Below are 25,140 nucleotides of genomic sequence, written 5' to 3'. Positions count from 1 at the left end.
AAGATAGGATGTGATAGCACGTATTGAAAGTCAAAAACAACCACCCATTCCAAAACGAATGCCTCATACCTGAGTAGAATGGGCGCAACAAACTCAGAGGGTTCTTTTTTCATTGAAAAAATATGTTTACCATGTAATATTGTACAATTTAACTTATTATTTAATAACCTGAGGGCGGTCGCTCGACTCCCAATCTGTGGTATCATTAAGAAAGTAATTTATGTTATAGTAACCTTTACCACACAAACGTTTTTTAACAATTCTTTTGAATAGCGTAACACTTTTGTTTTGACCATTTTCTGCGATTTTGTTGTAAAAGCATATACATCGCCCCACAAAAGACTTACTAACTCGGCTTAGTAGCCGTAGCCGAGTATTAGGCATTATAAGTTTATGTCTGTTCCAGGTGTTAACATTACTAGCAAATTCACTTATGTGCCTATGAACATACATTACAGGAATATAGTGTGAAGCAACAGTCAAGATGTCATTATATATGGGTAGGTGTACACTGACCTGCAGGAGGTATGCGTTCTGCAACAGGTCCTGTATCTCACGACAGAACTCAGCCTCCTCGGGCGAGGTGAGGGCCAAAGTACCGGCGCCCCCTCCACGCGCGTTCACCGTGAACGCTGCCAGAGCGTCCTCCCAGTAGTTTATACTGGTTTCTAACGCCTCCATCCCTTAAAAGAATAGTTTCATATTTAATTCACTAATTCTAGTAGGCTTCATAAGATACATAATAGCTTTAAGGGTAAATGTTTACACTTCTATAATAAAGTCCCAGCCACTGTTCAGGCATTATCTATAAATAAATTTAAATGTTTTATAAAAAGAATGGCTCTGTCGTAAATCCTATTACTCCACTGCTGAATATCTAAATGATCGGACAGCCTGGGACTAGATTGTGATTATTTTATAGCGATAGAAATGACCGTACAATATTGTATATTTTTTTTGGAAAAGAGCGCAAAAAACGGATGCTGGGAGAGTTTCTTGCGCCACTTCTTCTCTCAGAGCGCCATTTGTTTCCGAAGCGGTAGTAGTATCTAGTAGTTATTAGAAATGACATCAAAAAGAATTCTAAAGGACTCAATTTTGAAAAATAAATGCCTTTTAATTATTTGCATTAAAGGTGCGTAAATTATGCTTAGAAATATATTCAATACAACACTCAAAATTATTTAAAAACTGAAAAAACACTTTTCTAATAGCCGCCAACGCTCCTGTAATTCCTCTCCAGATGCAGAAGTATGTAGGCAGCGGTGATCACTAAACATCAGGTTACCCCATACCGACCCGAACCTACGCTCGGTTGTCCTTCGGTCTTCCTTAGAAAAACACTAGTATTCCACGCAATTTTGGGAACCGAGTGTATGATAACATGGTAACATTCGAGACGCCAGTAAAGAGCACAAGACTCTTCTTAACTTTTGATCCGAAAACTACATTAGACAATATAGATAAGTTAATACCAGTTGTATATTGCTATAAGAACCTATTATACAGTTTTCCATGGAAGGCTTTTTTTTTAAATATGGGATGAGACCAGCATGCCCTGCCCATTACAATGCCGTGATCAGGATGATTCTTGAAAAACAGAAACAAAAATTCTGAGCGGCACTACAATTGCGCTCGTCAACTAGAGACATAAGATGTTAAGTCTCATTTGCCCAGTAAGTTCACTAGCTACGGCGCCCTTCAGACCGAAAAACAATAATGATCACATATTACTGCTTCCCGGCTTATGGTACCAAAAATCTAGACGGCATCCTTTGCAAAGGAGCCTCCCACTGGTATAACTAGTATCCTCAAAAAGGTAATTTATTGAGCAGGCTACCATTTGTTTTGGTTTATTATTATGGGGAAATGTTCTTGATATTATATTGTTGGCCTTAAGCAGAAGGCTGTTCGAAAAATATTACATTATGGACTTAGATATTTTAAAGTTATGACTTAGTTTACAATAAAACATATGACAATTTAGTTTTTGTCCATAAAAGTGACAATAATTTTAAGAAAACACGTGAAATACTTTATAAACATTTATACCCTAAGCTTCCTTGAAAATATAGTGGAATTATCTCCCAACAAGTGCATAGCTTGTAGAAATGAAACTATTATTTGAATAATTGCCCTTGAAGCTGGTCTAGCCAAAGAAGAAAGAAACAAACAGACTGCACGGCACTTTAAATTTATTTATATATCAATTCACTTTTCTTTTTTTTTTTAATTTGAAATAAAACAAACCTTTCAGTCTTTACATTTATCAATAATAAAATAAACATTATACTTTAACAAAATCAAACCTCTATTTATCAAAAAAAAATAACATTTAAATCTTATGCATAACATTTTCTTACTGATGTATTTACAATAGGCTTGGATAATATAAGCAGAAACTCATATTATAAAATTGTTAATTAAAACCAAAATTAAAGGTTACCTATTGTTGCTGTAAAATGAATACCTGGACCCTGTTAAAAATGTTACATAATTGTTAAATGGTATGACCAGTACAAGTTACAAATATGCAAGAAAGTTACCAATAAATAACTTACAATTATCATACTTATAAAGGCTGTTCAATAAAAATTTACATATGTTAAAAACACCTGTAGGGATTGGCAATAATGTCATAAATAACAATTTTTTTTTAATTTCCTGTTAAGTTAAGACTCACTGGACATCAGGTTTTCATTTCACATCAAATTTCAATGTATATAGAGGCTATAACACAGAATTGTATACAAAATAATTGATAACCTCTATTATTGGGCAATGTATATGCTTTTACAACATGATCCCAGAAAATAAACAAAACAAGTGTTAAAAAAAACCCAAAAGAATTGTTAAAAAAAAATATGTGGTAAAGGTTAATCAATACAAATAAATAGTTAATACAACTAAATTAAGAAAAAAAAGCCTGCTGAGTTTCTTTCACACATTCTTCTCAGGTTTGAGGCACACTATTTCAAATGGGTGGTAGTTTTTGACATCCAATAAGTGATTTTAAATCCTATTTTGGGAATACTGGCTGCAGTATTCCCAAACTAATATGGACCTTTACACTTACAGCATACCACCACTATAATAACCAGCAACACATCTCTTGACTATTGGTATTGCAGATGACCATGTGTTTCTTGGTTGCCTTGCCCATTAGCCACCTCTTATTCAAAGAAAAATAATGCTTAACTAATAATATTGACACACTTTTACACAAATTATCTTGCCCCAAGTTAAGCAAATATAGCCTGTGTTATGGGTTACAAGACAATGATATATTTAATACAATATTCTTACTTAAACATACATAAATTCATATAAACATACATAAATACATTTAAACATCCATGACTCGGAAACAAACATCCATATTCATCATTTAAATGCTTGCACCTACCGGGTTTTGAACCCGGGACCTCGAGCTTTGTAGGTAGGATCGCTAAACACTTGGCTATACAGGTCGTCTAAGTCATAGGTCATCATTAACTATGAAAGTCTATTAATACAGTCATTAGTCACAGGATAATAAACACCTACTCATTTTTAAACATACAATAACTTTTCTGCATAAATAATAAAAGTATAAATTTTATCACACAGCCTTTAACAACACCTTAAATATTATTATTGTTATTTTTAATCAATATAAAAACTAATGAGAGTTATTAAGCATAACATCCCCAGGTCCATTAGTTCCACTAACACTATAATATTGTTTGTAACACATCCTGAACACCGTTGTTGAGATCACGAATACTTTCTGCTAATGCACTCAATGTGTCAGTTACTTTGTTATCTATTATAGCTCGACGGTCCTCCTGTGATCTTAATGTGCTCGCTATGGATTGCAAAGCATCAGCCATCCGCTCTTGGGATGATATTCTCCGCTCTTCTAATTCAATTGCCCATTGTGGTGGAGGTGTGCTTATAGTTCTGCTATCTACAACAAATTATTACTGCACCAATTGTAATTAAATTCGGGTATTTAAATTTTAGTAAGCATGAAAATATTAGAGCATTTATAGTTAATTTTTAAATAAAATTTTGTTATAATGGCACATAAGAATAATTTGTTAATGTCAAAAAAATTTGATACTAGAATTACCGAACTTACTTGATGGTTCATTAGCTTTTGTTCCGGTATTGAATATCTTGCCGACAACATCATCGTTTGGGCTTTCTGCACATGAATTTTGTTCATCATCACTGTCTTGCTTGAAAGAATTATTTGTGGATGATGTTGGGATATCGATGTGGGCTTCACCACAACTAAGTTTCATTACTCTTATTTCTAAATCATTCAAGGGGATAATCTTTTTAGAACTCATCTTTCCCATGTATTTTGTAACAAAGGCTGCTTTTTTTCTGCATTTATGCCGCCATTCAAACCAATACTATAATAAAGAAGCATTCTTGTAAGAATTAACATTATAAATTTTATTGCACTAATCAGTCATTAAAATATTAATTTAATTATTAAACATTAATTGGAAATAATATATTATATTTTACTTAACAATTACAATAAAAGATATGAACTGTGCTATTTTAAAAAAATAACTATAACATAATAAAGCAATTTCCTAAAGAAGAGTTATAAATGGAATATGAAAGTATCTGGAGCTGTACAGGACAGCAAGAAGAAAAACCACCTTTTTCCAACGGTCAGGTGTCTTCACGGCTCCCGATTCGATAGCATTGAGCTGTTTGGCTAATGCAGTCCATTTTTCCCTCATATGTTCAACGGCGACGGGTGCTCCAGGACACTGACCATTTGAAATTTCTTCATTTCTTTCTAAAAATGCTACTAATATTTCTCGTTGCCGTCGTAATATTTTCTGACGAGTATACATCATTCAAGGCATACGTATAAAACTTTGTTATTGTTTATACATGTAGCAAGTGTTGCAGTTATATTTAAAAATCAATTTATTGCACCCTTTTTTTTTCTATTTGTAAAAAAATATAATATAATAATTTATTTTATTTATTTAGAGCATTGGTAAACAAACATCAGCTCAAACCAAAATACACAGAAAATTATTGTACATTACTGGATTACAAGAAAAACCCCCGTAAGGTATAGGGTGCAATAAATATTTATGTAGATTAGACCTCCATTTTATCACTTTATTTAAATTTATATTAACTTATCTCTAATGTAAATTTTTCACAAATCCTCTAGATATAACTATCTAAACTCTCGTCAAAACTATTTTTTTTTTAATTTAGTTAATGACACGGGTTACAACTTGCAAATGTATGGGCCAGTCGGTAATGTCCTCGTAGTAGATAATTACTGTAGAGTAAATAATATATTCTTTGGTAATATGAAATGTCTGTAGGTCGTGGCGGCCAAAATCAGCGACTTATTTTACACCGCCATTTCTATTAAATTTTAAGGCACGTAAAGAAGGGAGCCCTTTGGCCTTTTCTTGATCGCCTTCAGAGACTCACTCTTTCTCTTTTGTGTCTTAGCTTTCTTTCGCCATCGTCGAATATACCGATATTTGGACTTATTTTACTGAAACTAAGCACTATTCGAAGCGTTTTAGCTATACATAGGCTAGGTAAATAAGGATGCTTTCATTTTTTTTTTTCTTCTTCTTTTGGCAATAGCGTTTACTTTTTGCCAATAACGTAAATTAAAAGATTGGGAAACTAAGTTAAAAAAGGATACGGAACACGGGAAAGGATCAGATAAGTAGAAAGAGGATTGAAACGGATATTAAAAATTTCATAAATATACATATATACTTGCTACTTACACAACATTACAAATATTTAAACTTTGATATGATTCTGAAGAATGAAAGATGACAATATTTTATAAAATTTACATGGATACATAATTAGAGAGGATATACAGGTAGGAAAAGGAACATTAAGAGATATTAGATCATTCAGGAATGAGGAGCGGTCGTATAGAGAACATGAAAAGAAAATGTGATCTAGATCACATTTATCGGATTCACATTCACACATGTCAGTAGATACAATGCCTAATCTGTTAAGATGAACAGGAGTGCAAACATGACCCAAACGCATTCTTATGATAGAAGAACATACTAACTTATTGCATTTGGCACGGAAAAACCATGGTTTAAATGAAATAAGTGGCTGAAGGTTAAAATATTTCCTGCCTTTTGATTGACCAGTTTCAGTCCAAAGTCTATTCCAACAATCCTGAAGGTGAACTATAGGAAGAGCACCTAGATCCTGGCAAAAAACTTTATAAGGGAAAATGTCGCCATCGACCACGGCTTCATTAGCTAGTTGGTCTGCTTTTATATTACCAGGAATGTCGCTATGGCTGGGGATCCATACAAACAACACAGAAAGACCAAAGTGATTGCATTTATTTAATAGATTTCTTAATTCTATGACAACAGAAGAAATGTTTTTTGATTTAAATGGGAACCTATTGAGAGACTGTAAGGCACTTTTTGAATCAGAGAAAATTATTGTTTTTGGAAGTTTAAATAGAATAATATATTCAATAGCCTTAAAAATACCATAATATTCCCCAGTAAACACCGATGTTTCCGGAGGTAGTTTAATTTTCTGTGATATTTTAAATTGAGCGTGATAGACACCTACACCAACGGGATCCGAGGAGGAATGTTTAGACGCGTCTGTGTAAATATGATGGTAATCAACCCAAACAGTATTTTTAAGAAGATTAAACGAAAAATTTGTACTAATATCGTGCTTATTTAAATCTGAGTTAAAATTAATTTCTGGAAGCAACATTAATGCTTCAAAGCTAGTACTGAAAAGAGGATAATTAATGGATCGATGAATAGGAGCTTTTATGTTGATAAATTTCTTAAAACTATTGATTAGACAAGGTGGTTTTTTATTTGACCAATATGCAGATGAATCTATATAATGAGAAAGTTTCTGAAGTTTGTTATAAAGAGAGTGGTTAAGAAACTGAAAAGATCGGAATATAAATTTGTCTGCTAAATATTGACGACGTAGATGTAGTGGAGGATCACCACATTCTACTTGAAGAGCATTGATAGGACTTGACCGCATAGCACCAGAAACTACTCGTAAAGCTTTGGACTGTATGAGATCTAGTTTTTTAAATGCCTTAACACTACCAGGCTCCAGCAAGAATGTACCATAATCTAATATACTTCTTATAAGAGCATTATATAACAATTTCATGCAAAAAGGGTGCGCACCCCACCAAACACCTGACAGACATCTTAAAATATTAAGAGTACGCTCACATTTAGCATTTAGGTAATCACAATGTGGGATACCAGTTAGTTTCGAATCTAAGACAATTCCCAAAAACTTAACATTATCTTTAACTGGAATCTGATAACCCTCATAAAATATAGAAATAGGAGGAGGAGTTCTTGATCTCGTGAATAAAACTATTGTACTTTTTTCAGGTGATAGATCAAGGCCATTTAAGTCCAACCAAGTTTTTAAATTTATCAGCGGTTGTGTTATAGAAGAACTAGCTTTTTCAATAGAAATATCACGACAGTAAATTAATAGATCATCAGCATACTGAAGAACATTTACACTATTAAGTGATGATTTTAAATCGTGTGTATAAATATTATACAATATTGGGCTAAGTACTGATCCCTGGGGGAGGCCCTTTGAAACAAGTCGAGTAATTGACTTCCTGTCATCTAGTTTCAGGATTATGTATCTTTCGGAAAGCATGTTTATGATAAAATTTGTTAATAGCAGAGGTATATTAAGTTGTAAAAGCTTACTCTTTAAAATACTTATTACGACATTATCATAGGCACAATTTATATCTAAGAACGCAGCTATTACTGATTTATTATTTGAAAATGATAATTGAATATAAGAAATGAATATACTTAAGCTATCAATAGTACTTTTCCCACGTCTGAAACCGAATTGGGATTCACATAATAGACTGTTATGCTCAACAAACCATTCTAAACGATTTTTTATAAGATGTTCTGTAATTTTCATCAAAACAGAAGAAAGTGCGATTGGGCGATAGGCAGAATGGTCTGAAGAACACCTATTAGGTTTCAGTACGGGAATTATTTCTTGACGTTTCCACGTGGAGGGGATGTTACCAGATGTCACTATGGAATTTATAAGAGATAAATAATAAAATAAAGCATCATCATCTAAATGAGAGATAAAGGAATACGGAATACCGTCCAGTCCAGGAGCAAAATCCTTAACATGAGACAATACACCTTTTAGTTCAGTGAGAGAAAATATACTGTTTAAACCAAAACAGTTATCATTATTTATATTTATTACAGGGTAACCAATTATTAAGTCTTCAGGAACGAAAGGTGGAGCCAATTTATCTAAAAAGCTATTAACTAAATGAAAAGGGATTGATTTTGGAGATGAATCTTTGTATGCAGATCTAAACCTTCTTATATTTTGCCATACAAGAGATGGTTTGACATCAGGTGATATTGAATAGCAGAAATTTTTCCAGCCATCAAATTTCTTTTTCTTTAGAAATTTTGAAGTTTCTGACATACTCTTTGTAAGAATTTCAAAATTCTCATCAGTGGAACATTGACAGTATGTAATTTCAGCATATTTTCTTCTCTTTACTGCCTCAGTACATTCGTTATCCCACCAAGGAGGAGAAGGAATAAAACCCAAAGAGCTATTTTTACTTGGAAATATCTCATTGGCAACCTCAATAAAGATTCTTGCTAAAGAATCTGCACACTGAGATTCTGTACCTGGATTAATTTTTGGAAGTGTAATAATTTTGTTTTTTATTAGATCTTTATATAAATCCCAATCAACATCATTAAGCTTATATTTTAAACGAGGAGAATAAGTATTATGTAATACTTTATTGTTATTATTGCAGGTTGGAAATGATAATAATAGTGGGAAGTGATCACTACCAAAAGTAGATCGTAATGGATCCCAGGACAAAGAAGAAGCAAGATTAGGTGTAGTGACTGTTAAATCTGGAGCACTTGGGCCCTCGTCAGGATGAGAACGTCGTGTAGGACGACCATCATTTAATATACACAAATTCACTGAATCAAATATATCTATTAATGTGTTACCATAACTATTAGAAGATAAGTAACCCCAGGATTCATGGCGACAGTTAAAATCACCAAGGATCATAAAAGGCTTCGGAAGAATGGAAATAATATCTTTAATTTCATTTAAGATTGCAGAAGAAGGATGAGGTATATAAATAGATACATAACAGATATTTTCAACTAAAGCAGCAATAATAGAAAAATCATTACTGTGAGAAGGAATAGAGAAGAGAGAAAAGGAAAGAGGGTGTTTCACAAGCATGGCTACTCCGCCATGCCCATCCACACGATCTTCTCTGAGACATGAATAACCACGAATCTTAAATAAAGATCCTGGTTTCAACCATGTCTCTTGAAGAGCACAGATATAAGGTTTATATTTATTTAATAAATAAATAAGATCACTTTTTTTAGGAGTGATGCTTTGACAATTCCATTGAAGAACTTTGTCCATTATTTGGTTTATAAATTTGAGTAATTGCAGAAACTAATAAGGCAGCGTTGGACGGTGAAAATTCATTCGATTGACTAAGAGATTTTATAAGAGAAATAATTAAATCAATTACTGAGGATTCCAAAGGATTTTCATTTTCTTTGTTAATTAATGCACATCCATTAGAGGGTTGGGGAATATTAAAATCCCTTAAAATTTCTTGGTGAGCAGATTTGTCATATCCTTTGCTAAGTGTAGGTGGAGGCTTTGGTTTAACAAAAACAGTTTTTTTATATGAAGTATTGTTTATAGCTTTAGGTGTTGAATGTTGATGCTGGGTTGGAAAAGTATTAGGAGTGATGTTAGGTGATGAGAGTAATGTATCTGCATATGAAATTCGAGAGACAGATGGATGTATCTTTGAAGCTTCTGAATAGGAAATACAGTTTTTAGCCATTGATTCCTTTATAGCTCTTTGTCTTTCATATTCTAAACATTTTTTATCAGTTGCAATATGGGAACCTTTACATAAACAACAAGATATAAAATCATCTTGAACAGAGCAGTTATCACCACTATGTCCTTGACCACATCTAAAACATCTTGGTTTAGATCTGCATTGAGATTTCACATGACCAAACCGACAACAATTGTAGCATTGAATAGTAGGATATATATACAAGTCTACAGTAAGAGAAGTGTAGCACATATATACTCGTTTAGGCAAAAACTGTCCATCAAAAGTAAATACCACAGACTTAGTACATTTAAGATGGTTTTGTCCATCAATCATCATCTTTCGTTTTATTCTCCTAATTTTTATGATTGGACCACAGCCAATAGGAACAGAAACATTATCTTTTATTTCCTCTTCAGACCACTCAGCTGGTACTCCTCTGACTATTCCTATTCTACTCACAGAAAATGATGGAATAAAAGCCTTATATTTTTCATTTTCTAAATTTTTGTTTTCAACAAATTCATTTGCATCTTGGTACTTAGAAAAAGAAATAGATAACCTATTCCGGCCTATCCTTTTTAAACTTCCATTCACAATATTTTTAATAGAATTTCTTTTGAGAAAACGACCAAATGTAATTGGATGTAAAGTAACATTATCATCGGGAGATGAATACTGTTTCTGAATGTGTACAACAAAAGGAGCAGCATCTAATGAGTTATATAACAGCCTTGCAACAGGGGGCTGTGGCTGTTGTGGAGTGTCTGTCTTATTTTTTTGTATTGTCTCTACTACTATAGAAGAATTATTGCAGGAATCGACTTTGGAAAGAATTTGTTTGTCAGTAATGTCTACACATTTGCAATCACTTTCCTTAATATCTTTCTTATCACCACGGTGTTTTCGTCGTCTTTTATTACAGTGTCTGCATATTCTGGGTTGAGCTGACACTCTTTTACGGCCACTAGATGTCTGAGACACAGAACCATCTGTATCCATAGTGCTACCTTCGTCATTATTAGAGATTGTCACTACATGACCTATATCGGGGGCTGTCCCCCCAGGATCATCCGGGGGGTCCATAATATTATAGAAAAGTGAAGAAAAGAAGACTTACCAATAGGATGAAATTTACACAAATTAACACTTTAATAAAAACTAACTACTAAAATATATACAAACTACAACTTATCTGATCAAAATATCTAAATATTTACATGAAATTTAAAAATAAAATGAAAAATTATTAAAATTACTTGCGACCGATCTTAAGTTTCCCGCCCTTTTTCAAGTTTACATTACCGGATGCTTTCAATAATGATTGTTAATCGTTCTCTGTGGAGTATAAACTGTCACTTGTCATTCTAAAATTTGGCAACAATTTTTTTAATTCGTTATTATTTATTATAATATAATCGAGGCACGAAACTTAAATTACGGTTAATTCTGACGTTGAATTAAGTTATTTTAAAATTCGATTTTGATTAAAATATTTGTGCTTGAAATAGAATTGAACTACCAAAATAGAATCGCTAGTCCTTCTATTCAACGATAGATGGAGTAGATTACTAATACTACAAAAATTGCAAGACTTCATTACTCTTCCTATTACATATTGTTATAAAATTTTAACTGAATACCATCCAATAAGATAATAGAAATAGATTAATATTAGAATACAAAACAGTAAAATATTTTTTATTCATAGATAAAAAATATAAACTAGTGAATGTCAAAATACACAGGTACGTGTTTTACCACTAGGTACGGAAATGTTCTAGCTTTCAGCTAGTGGCAAAACCCATTGCTACTCTTTTAAATAAAAATTTTCAGCTTCAGAAGATTATGTTTAAACAGTATATAAGGTGATGAAACAGAAATACTGAAACGTTTTTATGCTTAAGTTAATAAAAAAGGGAAAAAAAATCATAAAAAATCTCAAACAAGGGCAGTAGGTTTTTCAATTAGCATACCTTAAGTAAGTAAAGATATAATGTGAATATATTATCAATATAACCAAGAATATTATAAGAAATACACTTATAACTTTAAATGATATCATATATAATGATTACAAAATCCTCAAGGACAGGATTGTTCAGGCACCACAAGCGGCGCCCGTTCACGAACATGATTCATGGTCAAACCATCACTATTCAGTCGATCGTTTGTCAATAGAGTGATACAGACAGCCAATGCTTTTTTATCAATATAAAAAATCCTTTACATATTATGGGGTTTTATTTTCAATAATTTATACGTCTAAGATAGACTGACAGCTGCGAACACGTCGAAAAAATAGCGACTAACTGTTAGCCTCTATTTACGGACAATCAGGCAAGAAACTCTATCTAGACGCATACATTGTCTAACGGTTTTTCTATAAGACTCCGTTTTATACACGCTTGAAGTGTGACAAAAAGTGACATGTTCAATAATATGTTTTTAGGAAGCTTATCAAAGTATCCAATGGCATTCCCGAAAAATGATTGTCGATGAATGTCGATTTTACTTAGCCCAGAAGTGGGCAGTTTACAGTGTTTTTATTTCTGTTATTAATTGTATTATGGATACAAGCTAAGGAAGGTTATGCTTACCTTAACTTTTAGTAATACTGATTATAACAGCAATGTGTATAGGTAAAAATGCAGAAATTCCAAAGTATTTTTGTTTTGACTAAAAAGGCTACGCCGGCCGGTGTCAATCTAAGTGTTAGGCATATGTTCCAGAAGATCACCCGCAGATCGACGTCATGGATCAACTGATATCTCTAGATTCTAGAGGATGGCTTTGCGGTTCATGATAGTCTTCTTGACTCTTTAGAGCAGAGGTTATTGCTTAGGATAACGCTGTAACCAGCCATATCCGATCTATCGTCTTTTTAAGTAAACTTGGGATAATTCTTTAAATTTCAATAATTTTGAAGCTGAGACAAAATGGCGGCAAGCACTTTTAAATACTTCGGTATTATATAAGTAAATCAAAGCTTTCGTTGTAGTCAACATTGTTCTATTTTCAGTCAAGTAATTAATTTAGCTTACCCTATATCCAAGCGGCACCTAAAACTCCACTGTCATAATATTTTTCATTTGAAATCGTATAAAGACTCACTGCATTAAAATAGGCCAAATCCTAATCCGACAATACTATTAACTGACCCAAAAACCATTCGTAGGTATCACATTTACATAAAATGGAGATTGACATGCCCAACACAGTACCAACTTCAATTACGAACATTTACTCCAACAAAATTCTATTCAAAATTTAGAACCCGACTCGGTCTCTGAAAATGTGCTTACATTGTCTTTAAGCACACTTTTTGCTGTTCCAATATCAGACTGCCAATGATATGACCTATATGTGCAGAGAACGTCATTGATTTTGCATAAAATCGACTATTTTATGTATTCGCTTAATTTTTAGTCCACTTAAATACGACCATACCTCCTTTTTCCCAAAACAACTCAACTGGCTTCCTTTACGTCTACGTCGCAATTCCCACATTCTACACCTCCTTTATTCCATTATTTTTCACCCAAATACTCCTCTTTTCCTTAAAGACAGATTCGAGCTACTAGGGTCTCAGCATGAGCTCTCGTTGCGCTCTGCTGCGAAACAAATTCTTAATGTTCCTTATCATAAATCTGATAGCTATCACTCTTCTTTCACTATTAATGCCATCACACTCTATTTATGCACAGAATTCGGTGGTCTGCCGTACCCTTAGCTGCTATAATAAACATTTCCTACCAACAGATATATTCGTCCATACTAAAAGCTCTTTCAAAAAGGAAATCATTTTAAGTATATTGTAATCGAAGTGTTGAAAACGACTTAAGACATACGCACATACACTCATACGCACATACACTCATACACACATACACACATACACTCATACACACCTTTATATTTATTAGTTAATATTTTTTTTTATTTTGATTTAATCATAGTTTAATTAGAGCGTTAAATGTTATACCATAAATATTGTGAACCTGTAATTGGCAGTCGGCCATCGCATAATATTTTTGTTATTAGTTTAATTTTTGTGTGCTGTTGGTTCAAAAAAAAAAAAAATCAGCCTTTGGAATCAACTGCCGCTTACTATGCGTCAAACACAATCATTATCCACGTTTAAAAATCAACTAAAACAATATTATCTGTCCTCTATATGATAGTATTTGTATGTTGTGTATCCATCAACATAATTCACCAATATTGATATTCATATATAATAATATCCTTTTATTGTATAACAAATGGCCTAATAATAGGCCTCTATGCATATGCGTGTTCAAATTTAACGGCCCGATTAATACTCTAAACACAAGGTCGGATTTGGTACGGCTGTACCATCGGACGGTCCGGTGGGCGTATCGCACCAATTGGTCCGGCGTCGTACTTAGTAACTTAAAAAGTTCTGACAAAAAGGCCGACATTTCGATAAAATTCCGGATTCTTTAGTTGATCTCGTTTACATTTTGTTTCTCGTAAAAATTAAAGACTTATTTGATATTAGTTGATATGTAGTTTTATTGCTATATTCCATTTAATTAAAAATAAAATCCGAACAAGTTAGAGAGCCGGACAAAATCCGGACTAGATTCTAAAAGTCCGGACATGTCCGTATTAATCCGGACGGATGATAACCCTATGTGCGATGGACAATGCGTTATACCATCGAATATAGTCTGCTACTAGACCGCGTCCGAAGGTTCGGCCGTACCAAATCCGATCATGTGTTCAAGCTATAAGATTGGCGGGAGAGTTAGGCCCCGACACCCCTAGGTCGTCGAAGTCGTCTGCGACGTAGCGTCGTCGACGCAGAGCCGACTCACGTCCAACCGGCGAGTGGCGCGGGGCTGTAGAGTGTGGACTGTGGCCCCTCCATACTTCAGTTAACTAGAGACTCTGTATAGCAGCGGTCGACTCTCTGACACCTCTCTTCAGCGATCAATCGTATTTCATTTATCATTTGTGGAATTTATCAGTGTAGTTCTGTGTGTAGTGCGTAAGGAATTTAATTGTGTATAGGTTGGCTCGTTCCGCGGTCAATAACGTCACTATAACCCACTGCAGGTAAGATATCGGAGATGATAACAATTTTATGCTGCGGTTGTTTTCTTTGTATCTGGAGGCACTACTTTCGAAAAGACTGAAATTCTCACAATTATAGAGTTTGCTTTTTTATAAGCAAGTAAAGCTAACGATTACATTGATGCATACGCACCGATATATATATATACCTCGGTAATTTATACAATAATAGTTATTCTATATTTTATTCTTTGATTTTTTTTTAATCGGAGCATTGATATTGCCTTTATTTAAGTGAACTTAAGTATATATTAAGTATGTGGTTTAGATATTGTGTAAACAGTAAACAACAGGGATAGAGTACGCTATACAATTATTGTTAACACTTGACTTGTTATTTTCCATCAACACTTATATCAAGGAGGAGGAACCAAGAGTGGCACTTGACCAGAAGGACCTCCTAACACGTTTCTTTGGAACCGGTTCGGTCGATGTTTAGACCGCCTTCCACACTGACTTATTAGACGTATGACCGGGACATAACATATTATAATAAAATTGCAGCTACCTTATAAAATTAACAATTTCAAAGAGTTCTGTTGCTAATTTTAAAAGAAGGTAAGTAACAGTATTTTCTTAGAAAATATTTTTTATCTAATTACATAGCTCCAAACTTGGTATAGTCTGTATGGATAACAATGACATTTTTACTACAATATTCGTACTGAAAAATACATATTATTATTTATAGACATCTATGACTATAAGCAAGCATTCATATTCATCATACAAATATGTCTATAGTTCCGTACCGGGATTCGAACCCGGGAACCCCCTTAGCTTACAGATCAGGGTTACTATGCTATTAGGCTGTTTAATTAATATTACCTTTATATACTACTACTAAGTTTAAAATTAAAAGTAAGTCAGTCTTTATGGTGGTTACTCGTTCACAGCTAAAAATACTAGAAAGATTTAGATGAAAATATTTGTTATAGACACAGTCTAGGTCAAGTTGACATATAGATTTTATATATATTACTAGCTGACCCAGCAAACGTTGTATTGCCGATATTAAAATCGCGATACAAAAGTAACTGTTGATCGTAGATAGGTGAAAATTTGAAGTTGTATGTATTTTTAAATGCTGACTCATAGACAAAATTTCAAAAAAATGAAAAAAAAAAAATAATTGGCGTGGAACACCCTAAACATTTTGGGAGATGAAAAATAGATGTTGTTCGATTCTAAGACCTACCCAATATCAAGCCGTTTCGGAGGAGTTCAATGTTTAACACCATGACACGAGAATTTTATATATTAGAAGATACAATTATTATATTTCTATCGAAAATAAAACAGGATAACTACAAAATCAATGGTAAGTTGCTCGACGAATTTGGTGCGATTAAATATTAAAATCCGTATGTGAATGATCTTGTCGCAAATCGCGTAACATCTGTCAACAAAGAGTAGGGAATCCGTATTGTCAGCGAATCGGAGCAGCTGCACATCGCTCCATAGTCCACGTGCCAGTCGCTTCTCGACACCGCACGTCGCTAATAATAATATTGTTGTTACGCCAATCGGTTGAACTTGATAGATTTGCCTATCACAATTTATTTATAGAAGTTATGACGAGAAAAACTGACGAGACGAACAATTCATTCACCTGGTATGTGAGTTTTTACTAAGTCGTCGTTATGGTGGACTTAAGCTCGCACTCAATGCGATGTTTTATAAATACTGACTTCGATTTAAATCTCTAGATACGTCTGAGCAGTCTAAGGCTGAGATCTATACAGCGTACTTAGAACTTTACTAAAACTTACTGAGTGTGATATATAAAACGCGAACTTGACTTTTGTATAGTGTCTTAGCTTAAGCTCAGTTTGATTTCAGCTGTCGAATGACAAGATCAAGTAGCATCGGCAGATGTAGGATAAAATGTATTTACCTACATTATCCCTACTATTATTATAAGTGTGAATGTAAGTTTGTTTGTTACGCTTTTAAGGCGGAGCTACTGAATCTATTCTGATGAAATTTGGTACAGCGATAGACAAGAGCTTGGGAAAGGACATAGGCAACATTTTATCCCGGAATAATCTATGGTCCCAGGGGATTTGTGAAAAACTGTAAGATTAATTTGCCAAAGCAATCTTCATGGGAATAAGATTCATATAATATGTTGGGAACGGGAGCGAAAACGGGAAAAAGTCCTATTAGCTATTAAATGATATTTTCCATATAACCAAACCACTTTAGTAGTATAATTTAAACATTAATTTCATCACTTGTTACTCACAACAGGAAATTAATGAGTGATTTTTTAAAATTAATGTGAGTCGGAAGCCTCCCACTACCTCTATAGGCATTCCACGACGATTATTAATGAATCATAAACTTCATTGGTTTAATTAAGCCTTAATAATTATTGCCAGAAAATCAATATGTATCATATTTCCCGGTATATATTGTCTACTTTTAAGAATTAGATTCAGAGCTATTTAAATTAAAAAGTGAATATATGTTTTATTAACATTTTAGAGAGCGTTTCTTCGTTTTTAATGTTGGGCTAAATTAGAAAGTTATAAGTAAACTAGCTGACCCAGCAAACGTTGTATTGCCGATATTAAAATCGCGATACAAAAGTAACTGTTGATCGTAGATGGGTGAAAATTTGAAGTTGTATGTATTTTTTAATACTGACTCGTAATCAAACAATTAAAAAAAAATGTCAAAAAATTGGCGTGGACCAACCTTAACATTTAGGGGGATGAAATATAGATGTTGTCCGATTCTCAGACCAACCTATATGCACTCAAAATTTCATGAGAATCGGTCAAGCCGTTTCGAAGGAGTTTAACTACAAACACCGCGACATGAGAATTTTATATATTAGATTTACATAAAAAATTCAGAGGTCTCGTAAAAATTAAGAATTTATAAGTCGACAGAGCTAAACATCCATAAACATCCCTTCACATACCACGACAACTTAACACAACTTATTTTGTTGCTATATGCTAATCGATGTAGGGATTTTATATTGTATCTGGGAAATAGTAACCCCTTATTGTGATTTTCATTTGCTTACTATATGTCCACTAGACGGAAAATATACTAAAACAGGGGAAAAAATCGGAAGTGGATGTTTAAAGTAGGTATATTTAGACCTGGGCAGAATCTACTTTTAAAAAACATAAAAGAAGTTCCAATTGTAAAAATAACGATGTTTTTCTTAAGTTCTTACTAAGCACACTTTCATGCCAAAATTAATTAATAAATTCATTTTGAATTTCATATTTGGCAGGAAAAGAAGTGCAATAGTTACTGATAACATAATAGAATCGCTATAATCGATAAATGAGTCAGTGTGGTCATGACTCGCGTTGATTCTGTAAGTTTGTGTCAACAACAGCCGGTAGTCAACACAGCCTTGTCGAGGACAGCAAACATTTGTAAATATATAATTATTTGTGTGGGTGTAACAAGAATTGTAAAACACAATATACTAGCTAACCAGACGATAACTGAATAAATGTAGCCTAAATAAGAGCAAACAATGAAAAATTGATGATGTTGAAGGGTGAAATTTTACCAGTGGGAGGCTTCTTTGCACAGTTAGCCGGCTAGATTATGGGTACCACAACGGCGCCTATTTCTGCTGAAATTACTGGGCAAATGAGACTTAACATCTTATGTCTCAAGGTGACGAGCGCAACTGTAGTGCCGCTCAAAATTTTTGGATTTTTTCAAGAATCCTGAGCGTCACTGCATTGTAATGGCTAGAGCGAATCAATTACCATCAGCTAAACGTCCTGCTCGTCTCGCCCCTTATTTTCATAAAAAAAATGTTCTGATACTCGAAAAATATATTGAAATAGTAAAAGCTGTTTTACTTAAATGCGGCAAAATATGAGCACAGTAGACATGTTACGCAAAAGAGCTCGTGAATAACTTCACCTTCTTTACTTCGGAAGAGGTTTCGTTAATGATATCCTAGAACTGAATCACAGTATATTCTGACTCGGAATATATATTACCTACGTCTTATACAGAGTTCAGTGACAAACAGACCTTCCAACAGAAGAATTATAAATATTTACAGATTATTATCTGTTAATACGGCTTTACTAACGTTTTTGTCGGTGTCGGTACCGACTAGTTTCGGACCATTCGGAGGTCCTTCAGTGGTGGTGGTGACAGTAAGAGGTGGGACGTTACCGCGAACCTACCACACTAACCCTGATGAAGGACCTTCGAATGGTCCGAAACTAGTCGGTACCGACACAGACAAAAACGTGAGTAAAGCCGTATTCACAGATAATTTAATAATGACACACGAAAGTTTTAATAATTTAATTTATAGATTATGTTACATATCCAAACTATATACATTCTGTAACTACAAATATTTCAGTGTTGCCCAGCGGCCAATTGAATCTAAGAGTTAATTAGTCGGCGACACATATTCAAGCGGTTGTTATATAGTTAATTTCCGTTTCTCGGATCACCCAGTAACGTTGATTACTAATTGCCAATGTATCGGGCCTAATAATACATTTCCGAAGTTCGTTCACCCAACGCTATACGGCATGCCAATTGCTTATGTAATGCCTCTCAAAGTTAAAACACCCGGTTTTGTTCCACAGATAACGTAGATACTTTAAAAATGTATCTTGCTTTCAATAAGCACGAAGCACCCAATGTTGACCTTTATAAATTCAGCAAAAGATATTTAAAAGTAGAAAATTGCGTAGCAGATTTTAATATCTGAAATCTTGGAGACATTTACGATACGCTGAGCGAAAGGGTGGGTACGATGTCGGCTGGAAAATTGTGTCAATTTATAAGGAAAGACGCCTGCCCTTATTACCTTGAAAAGGAATATTCAGAAATTGAAAAGGAATACATAATATTCAGAAAGCTCTTTGAGGTGTGACATTTTAAAGGAAGCCTATATAACTAAATGTCGTGAGATAACGAAAGACATTCATGTTGTAGGTGAAGGTGTAGTAAAGCTACTCAGAATTAGGCCGCGGCCCTCGTAAACGCAAATTAGGGAGAGCTTTTGGCAATTTACTCCATGTCCGTTGGGTGTCATAAAGTAATAAGTATTACGTAATAGTCTGGATTTTTATTACGTTATTGCTGCAGGGTAATAGAGGAACATGCGTAATGAGACGATCACATAATTATCACAAACAGTGTGGGGTTGAGTGTACAAGTGGTGTGATAAGGGTCTCAAGTCTGAGCGCAGTAGGGCAGATTCTCCCATTCGTATTCAAGGTACGGTTGGCAGGAGCCGGATCGATACTCGCCCCGCGCCCCGCGCCCGCGCGACGAAACCCCTCACCAACAAGCCGGCCAAGGATTGCCAAACACACCCGCGGGAATTCAATAAATCTTGACACATGCCCTCAATAATGTTCCAATTTTAAATTAAAGGATGTAAGCAAGCTCAAACTCTTCGATCCAAAAAGAGTTAACTAAAGTTTGTGAGGTTGTAGGAGGTAATCTCTGGATGTATTAAACCGATTTTGAAAATTCTGTTACCAATAGAAAGGCACATTATTTCTGTGTGTCGTAGACTATATTTACTCGAAAAATGAAGACATTTTCGTGATAGTTGGATTTGCAAAGTGAGTCAAAGAAAAAACGCTCGAACAAAAATGTTTCTTAGGAACGCTGCGATGCCTTAACGATGAGAGATATATATGATGGTTTTGTATATTTATGCACGTGGCAGCATTACACTGATAAATACGGACAAAGTCGAGTGTAACAGCTAGTATATTGTAAAACATTGGCAAACTGTAGTAATATTTTAGAATTATGTTTGTAATGTATTAAACCATTTAAATTTAAGTGCTTCTCGATACTTGATGGACCGTAGATGTGAGCGCGCATAGATGAATAATAACTAAATATTTGATATAAATTATGACATCATCAGCAGTAAGATAATAGATATATATTATCTCAGCACTAATAATAAGTTGTAAAACAAGTTGCAAAGTGATTTGCGACAGTTCGGCAAAGATCTTCGTAAAACAAATATTGCGAACTATGATACAATGTTTCCCGATAACATTTACTTAATATGTTATATGCGGAGCATGACATAAAGGTTATTGTAATTTAAGTTCAATGCTAAATACGAGAGTACGTGGGTGTTCCCAGTTTGTTTGAAGGTTAGTTACGATCATACTTATTTGCATAATACTATCGGAATGTTCCTACTCTGAACCTAATGTTTGTATTATATTATATACTACCTGCTGCCCGCGAGTTCTTCCGCGAGTACTCTATTATTATATCAGCCGAAAGACGCCCAATGCTGGAGAAAGGCCACCCCCAAATGGTTTTGGCATATTTGCCAGACGGGTTGGCCATCGTTAATGGTGGTGCTCTCTCAAGATAATGCTGCCCAACTGCCGTTTTTTGTTATCACTTACGGCCGTTCTCAATATACTATCTACAGATAGAGATAAATTACTACCTTCTACTGTCAGTAATTAGTTATCGCCTTATATTGGGACGCGTGAATTGCAATTTCCATACAAACTTCTATCGCTGGTAAGCTATACGTCGTCCCATTGACAGACAGCGTGTACGGATAAGGTGAGTTACCGTCGATAAGTCAACGATATTTACGATTTTTATCTCAAGTAGTAGTCTATATATCAATGCCATACTACTCAACAAAGCAGTAAAAATACTATGTCTGACTCTATGGGTCTATTATATTGTCCCGACATATTCATGTGAAATTTGTATTAGATCTGTTTAATAGTTTTTGCGTTTTGCCCGAATATACATAAAGATCAAAACTATCTAAAGTAATTTTTTGGATTCGGTATCGCTTGTATCTAATAACAGCATATTTTTGAAGTACAGATTTTACTTTGGCATCATTTCGCAAGTCTAGTTTTCTAGTTTTTCACACAAATTTTTGTAGGTGCCAAAAACTACCGTTGTTTAACTAAAAGTTTTCTTCTATCAACAAATATGAATGAAATTATTGAATTCATTATCTTAATTCATTATATTAAATTTTAAATTGAGATATTGTTCATAGGAAATGGTTATTTTAATAATTTGAAGTTACTGGTAAGTTTAACGTTAATCTTATCAATTACGCAAAAAGTTCACAACAGTTAACAGTTCAAATACAGCGAAGATTATTTGAAAAATAAATGCATAATGATTTTTAAGCTTGTTCTCGATTGATTGGAATATAGATTTCCTGTTTAGATAGTTTATACGTCTAGATAGACTGTGACAGCTGTAAACACATCGAAAAAACATCGCAAACAGACTCTCTATTCAACGCACACACACTAGAACAACGCGACTGACGTATCGCGAGTGTAAGACGTAGCTGTCATGCACACTAAAGTAATAATACTGGCCTGTTGTCATGCGTTTTCTAACAGGAAGAAGCTGTATCTAGATTCTAGACGTAAAATCTAAAATTTCCTATATGTAAGAACAGGAGAATCAATCGCTAATGATCAATGAATTAAAACATGTCCCCATTTTAAGAGTCGTAAAATAATATCTTTGTTTTCGGAAAAATCTTTGAACTTTATATATAGACAAGCTGATACCCGCGACTACGTCCGCGTACACACATGATAAGGCACGTATAAGTAATATTATAAAAATAGTTACTTTTTATAGTATTTTATGCAACAGTTGTATAAGAAGTGTCATAAAACCCGAGTGTCGTGGGTTGCGCAATAAAGACGCCACGAGCTTTTTTTGACTTAATAATACAAGGTGTCGCATTCAATGTTTTTTCTACGACTTGGTAATTTCATTTATTAAACAAACAATAACCACTAGTTTTCGAGTTGGGGCTTAAATGGGCGGCAAAAATAAATATTATATATAGCCAACGCGGAAAATGTGAAAAACACAGAATACCTCGCAGCATCTTGGCAAATTATATTAACAAGTTTTTGTCTAATGTTAACATTGAAATGTTTAGTCTAATGACATTAAACATTGGAATAATATCTATAAAATACTAGCTGACCCAGCAAACATTGTATTGCCGTTGATCGTAGATGGGTGAAAATTTGAAGTTGTATGTATTTTTTAGTGCTGACTCATAATCAAACAAATTTAAAAAAAATGTCAAAAAAATTAAAAAAAAAAATCGTGTAGACCACTTAGGGGAAAATGAAAATAGATGTTGTCCGATTCTCAGACCTACCCAATATGCACTCAATATTTCATGAGAATCGGTCAAGCCGTTTCGGAGGAGTTCAATGTTTAACACCATGACACGAGAATTTTATATATTAGATAGGATGTACTACGTATTAAGTCATATTTCTATGAACCTACCATATCTAATCTAGATTTAGTTGTCTGTGGCACCAACACAACTGTCCTTTTTTAAGCAACTCTAAAGTACATACGGAAAACTTTAGGCCATAGAGTATATACATTTTCAAAGACTCAATAAATTATGTACTTACATTACTGATCATGGATGTATAAATGACATATAAAAGTAGAGGAGTACAAAAGAACTTAAATAACATTATATTCAATGAAGATATTACAATAAAACTTAGCAGATGGAATCTATCCAAAAGATTTTCTGTGATGCGCGCTCTAATGAAAACCTCTTTTATTTTATTTATATAGAAAATCGTTGTTTGCTAATAACCGCGAGATTGACAGCTAAGGGGGCTCTGATACGACCAGTAGAGGGATCACTAATGGATGGATATCAAACACAAACAATAATGGTTGCCATCGAACATTCACTATATAACTACAACTTTATCATGGTGTTTTTTCATGACAATAAGGGACGAACGAGGACGTTCAGCTGATGGTAATTAATACGCCCTGCCCATTACAATGCAATACCACTCAGGAGTCTAGTAAAACTGCTCTCGTCGCCTTGAGACATAAGACCGAAATACGATAATGTTTACACATAGCTGCTTCACTACAGTAAAAGGAGCCTCAGTTGCGTCGCCCCATGTACCTCACGTACCTCAACGGCGCATAGTCTAGCTGGCGTCCTGTGCAAAGGAGCCTCCCACTGATAGGTTTGTCACTATTTGAATCATATACTTACAATTAACTGACTGACGAACAAAGCGTGCTAGAGAGAAGATCATCTCTAACGGAGATTCAGCAATTTAGAAAAGGAAAGCGAATCTTTTTAAATATGGGCTTTCGCTTCACGTATTTAATTTATTAAATAATTCGAATACATACTTCTACGTGTACTGCAGATTATTAAAAATGATTAATATATAACATTTGTATGATAAGTACGAATCTATATTGTATTATAATAGTCGGGCACCCATAGTACATAAAGATGTAAAAAAGAAAAATAAACCTAATATTCCTGTGTTTCATTTCCTTTACAGTGATGTATATTAAACAATATTTCATATCAACCATACTGCATACCGAATAAATGAACAATCGCAGAGAAACACAAAACAGAATTATAACATAACAATTGAATTTGCAATACACATGAGTGCTGCAGTGAAATGTAAATCAACTCTCCATAATAACTGTTGCAGCGAATAAAACTGAGGGAATGACGCGTGATCGTGAACAGAGAGATTCGAACAAAACCATTGTGAACTCATTGGCACGGTTCAATTTTGGCGATTGTGTTTTAGTATGAGCTCGGAGTCAATTTAAAATATACTTCACTGAACTACGTTAAAACTGGTCAGATTCGAGTTGTTGAATAATTAATTGCGATAGTTATTTTTAATTGTTTTACTTATACTTGGGCAAGAAAAAGGCACATATATCTCTCTATATATATGTATATACATATATACTATCCTTTCGTGATACAGTATAACTTACTAGTACAAAAGGATAGGGTAAATCAGTTTAATCACAGACAATCTTACCAGTAGAAGGCTCCTTTGCTGGCTAGATTTTTGGATACCACAACGGCGCCTATTTCTGCCGTGAAGCAGTAATGTGTAAGCATTACTGTGTTTCGGTCTGAAGGGCGCCGCAGCTAGTGGAATAACTGGGCAAATGAGACTTGACACCTTCTGAAGGCGACGAACGCAGTTGTAGTGCCTTTTACAATTTTTGGGTTTTCCAATAATCCTAAGCGGCACTGCATTGTAATGGGCAGG

At 34.1% G+C, this 25,140-nt stretch overlaps 3 protein-coding genes and 1 long non-coding RNA gene across 6 annotated transcripts in view; 2 read left to right on the top strand and 2 right to left on the bottom strand.

The window, feature by feature from the left end:
• LOC126969137 (mitoguardin) overlaps positions 1-25,140 on the bottom strand; it is a 95,884-nt gene that overhangs the window by 10,669 nt on the left and 60,075 nt on the right. For both annotated transcript variants that reach the window (XM_050814449.1, XM_050814450.1), the window contains one exon: positions 517-683. In XM_050814449.1, coding sequence (XP_050670406.1) covers positions 517-683 — 167 coding nt within the window. The remainder of the gene's footprint in view (positions 1-516; positions 684-25,140) is intronic.
• LOC126969140 (uncharacterized) lies at positions 2,315-5,417 on the bottom strand. The gene is made up of 3 exons (XM_050814453.1): positions 4,662-5,417; positions 4,124-4,403; positions 2,315-3,949 (listed from the first exon to the last, which is right to left on the bottom strand). The coding sequence occupies exons 1-3, from the start codon at positions 4,863-4,865 to the stop codon at positions 3,714-3,716; spliced, it is 720 nt and encodes a 239-aa protein (XP_050670410.1). The 5' UTR covers positions 4,866-5,417; the 3' UTR covers positions 2,315-3,713.
• On the top strand, positions 7,933-9,629 carry LOC126969141 (uncharacterized). The gene is made up of 2 exons (XR_007730359.1): positions 7,933-8,444; positions 8,577-9,629. It is a non-coding gene; the product is annotated as an uncharacterized LOC126969141 (long non-coding RNA).
• Positions 14,821-25,140, top strand: part of LOC126969139 (protein unzipped) — a 61,785-nt gene continuing 51,465 nt past the window's right edge. The window contains exon 1 of one of the 2 annotated variants that reach the window (XM_050814452.1): positions 14,821-15,025. The gene's annotated coding sequence lies outside the window, so the exon portion shown is untranslated. The remainder of the gene's footprint in view (positions 15,026-25,140) is intronic. The other variant, XM_050814451.1, reaches the window with a different exon arrangement.

This window comes from Leptidea sinapis, chromosome 17 (genome assembly GCF_905404315.1).
Source record: "Leptidea sinapis chromosome 17, ilLepSina1.1, whole genome shotgun sequence".
NCBI lineage: Eukaryota > Metazoa > Arthropoda > Insecta > Lepidoptera > Pieridae > Leptidea > Leptidea sinapis.
This window is presented reverse-complemented; position numbering and strand designations above follow the sequence as displayed.

Bases quoted from the DNA above. Each gene is read 5' to 3' on its own strand.
- LOC126969140 (XM_050814453.1), bottom strand. From the start codon at position 4,865: ATGATGTATACTCGTCAGAAAATATTACGACGGCAACGAGAAATATTA. The intron at 4,404-4,661 runs GTGGTTTTTCTT...TCTTTATTATAG, and splicing joins CACCTGACCGTTGGAAAAAG to TATTGGTTTGAATGGCGGCA. The intron at 3,950-4,123 runs GTAAGTTCGGTA...AATTTGTTGTAG, and splicing joins AAAAGCTAATGAACCATCAA to ATAGCAGAACTATAAGCACA.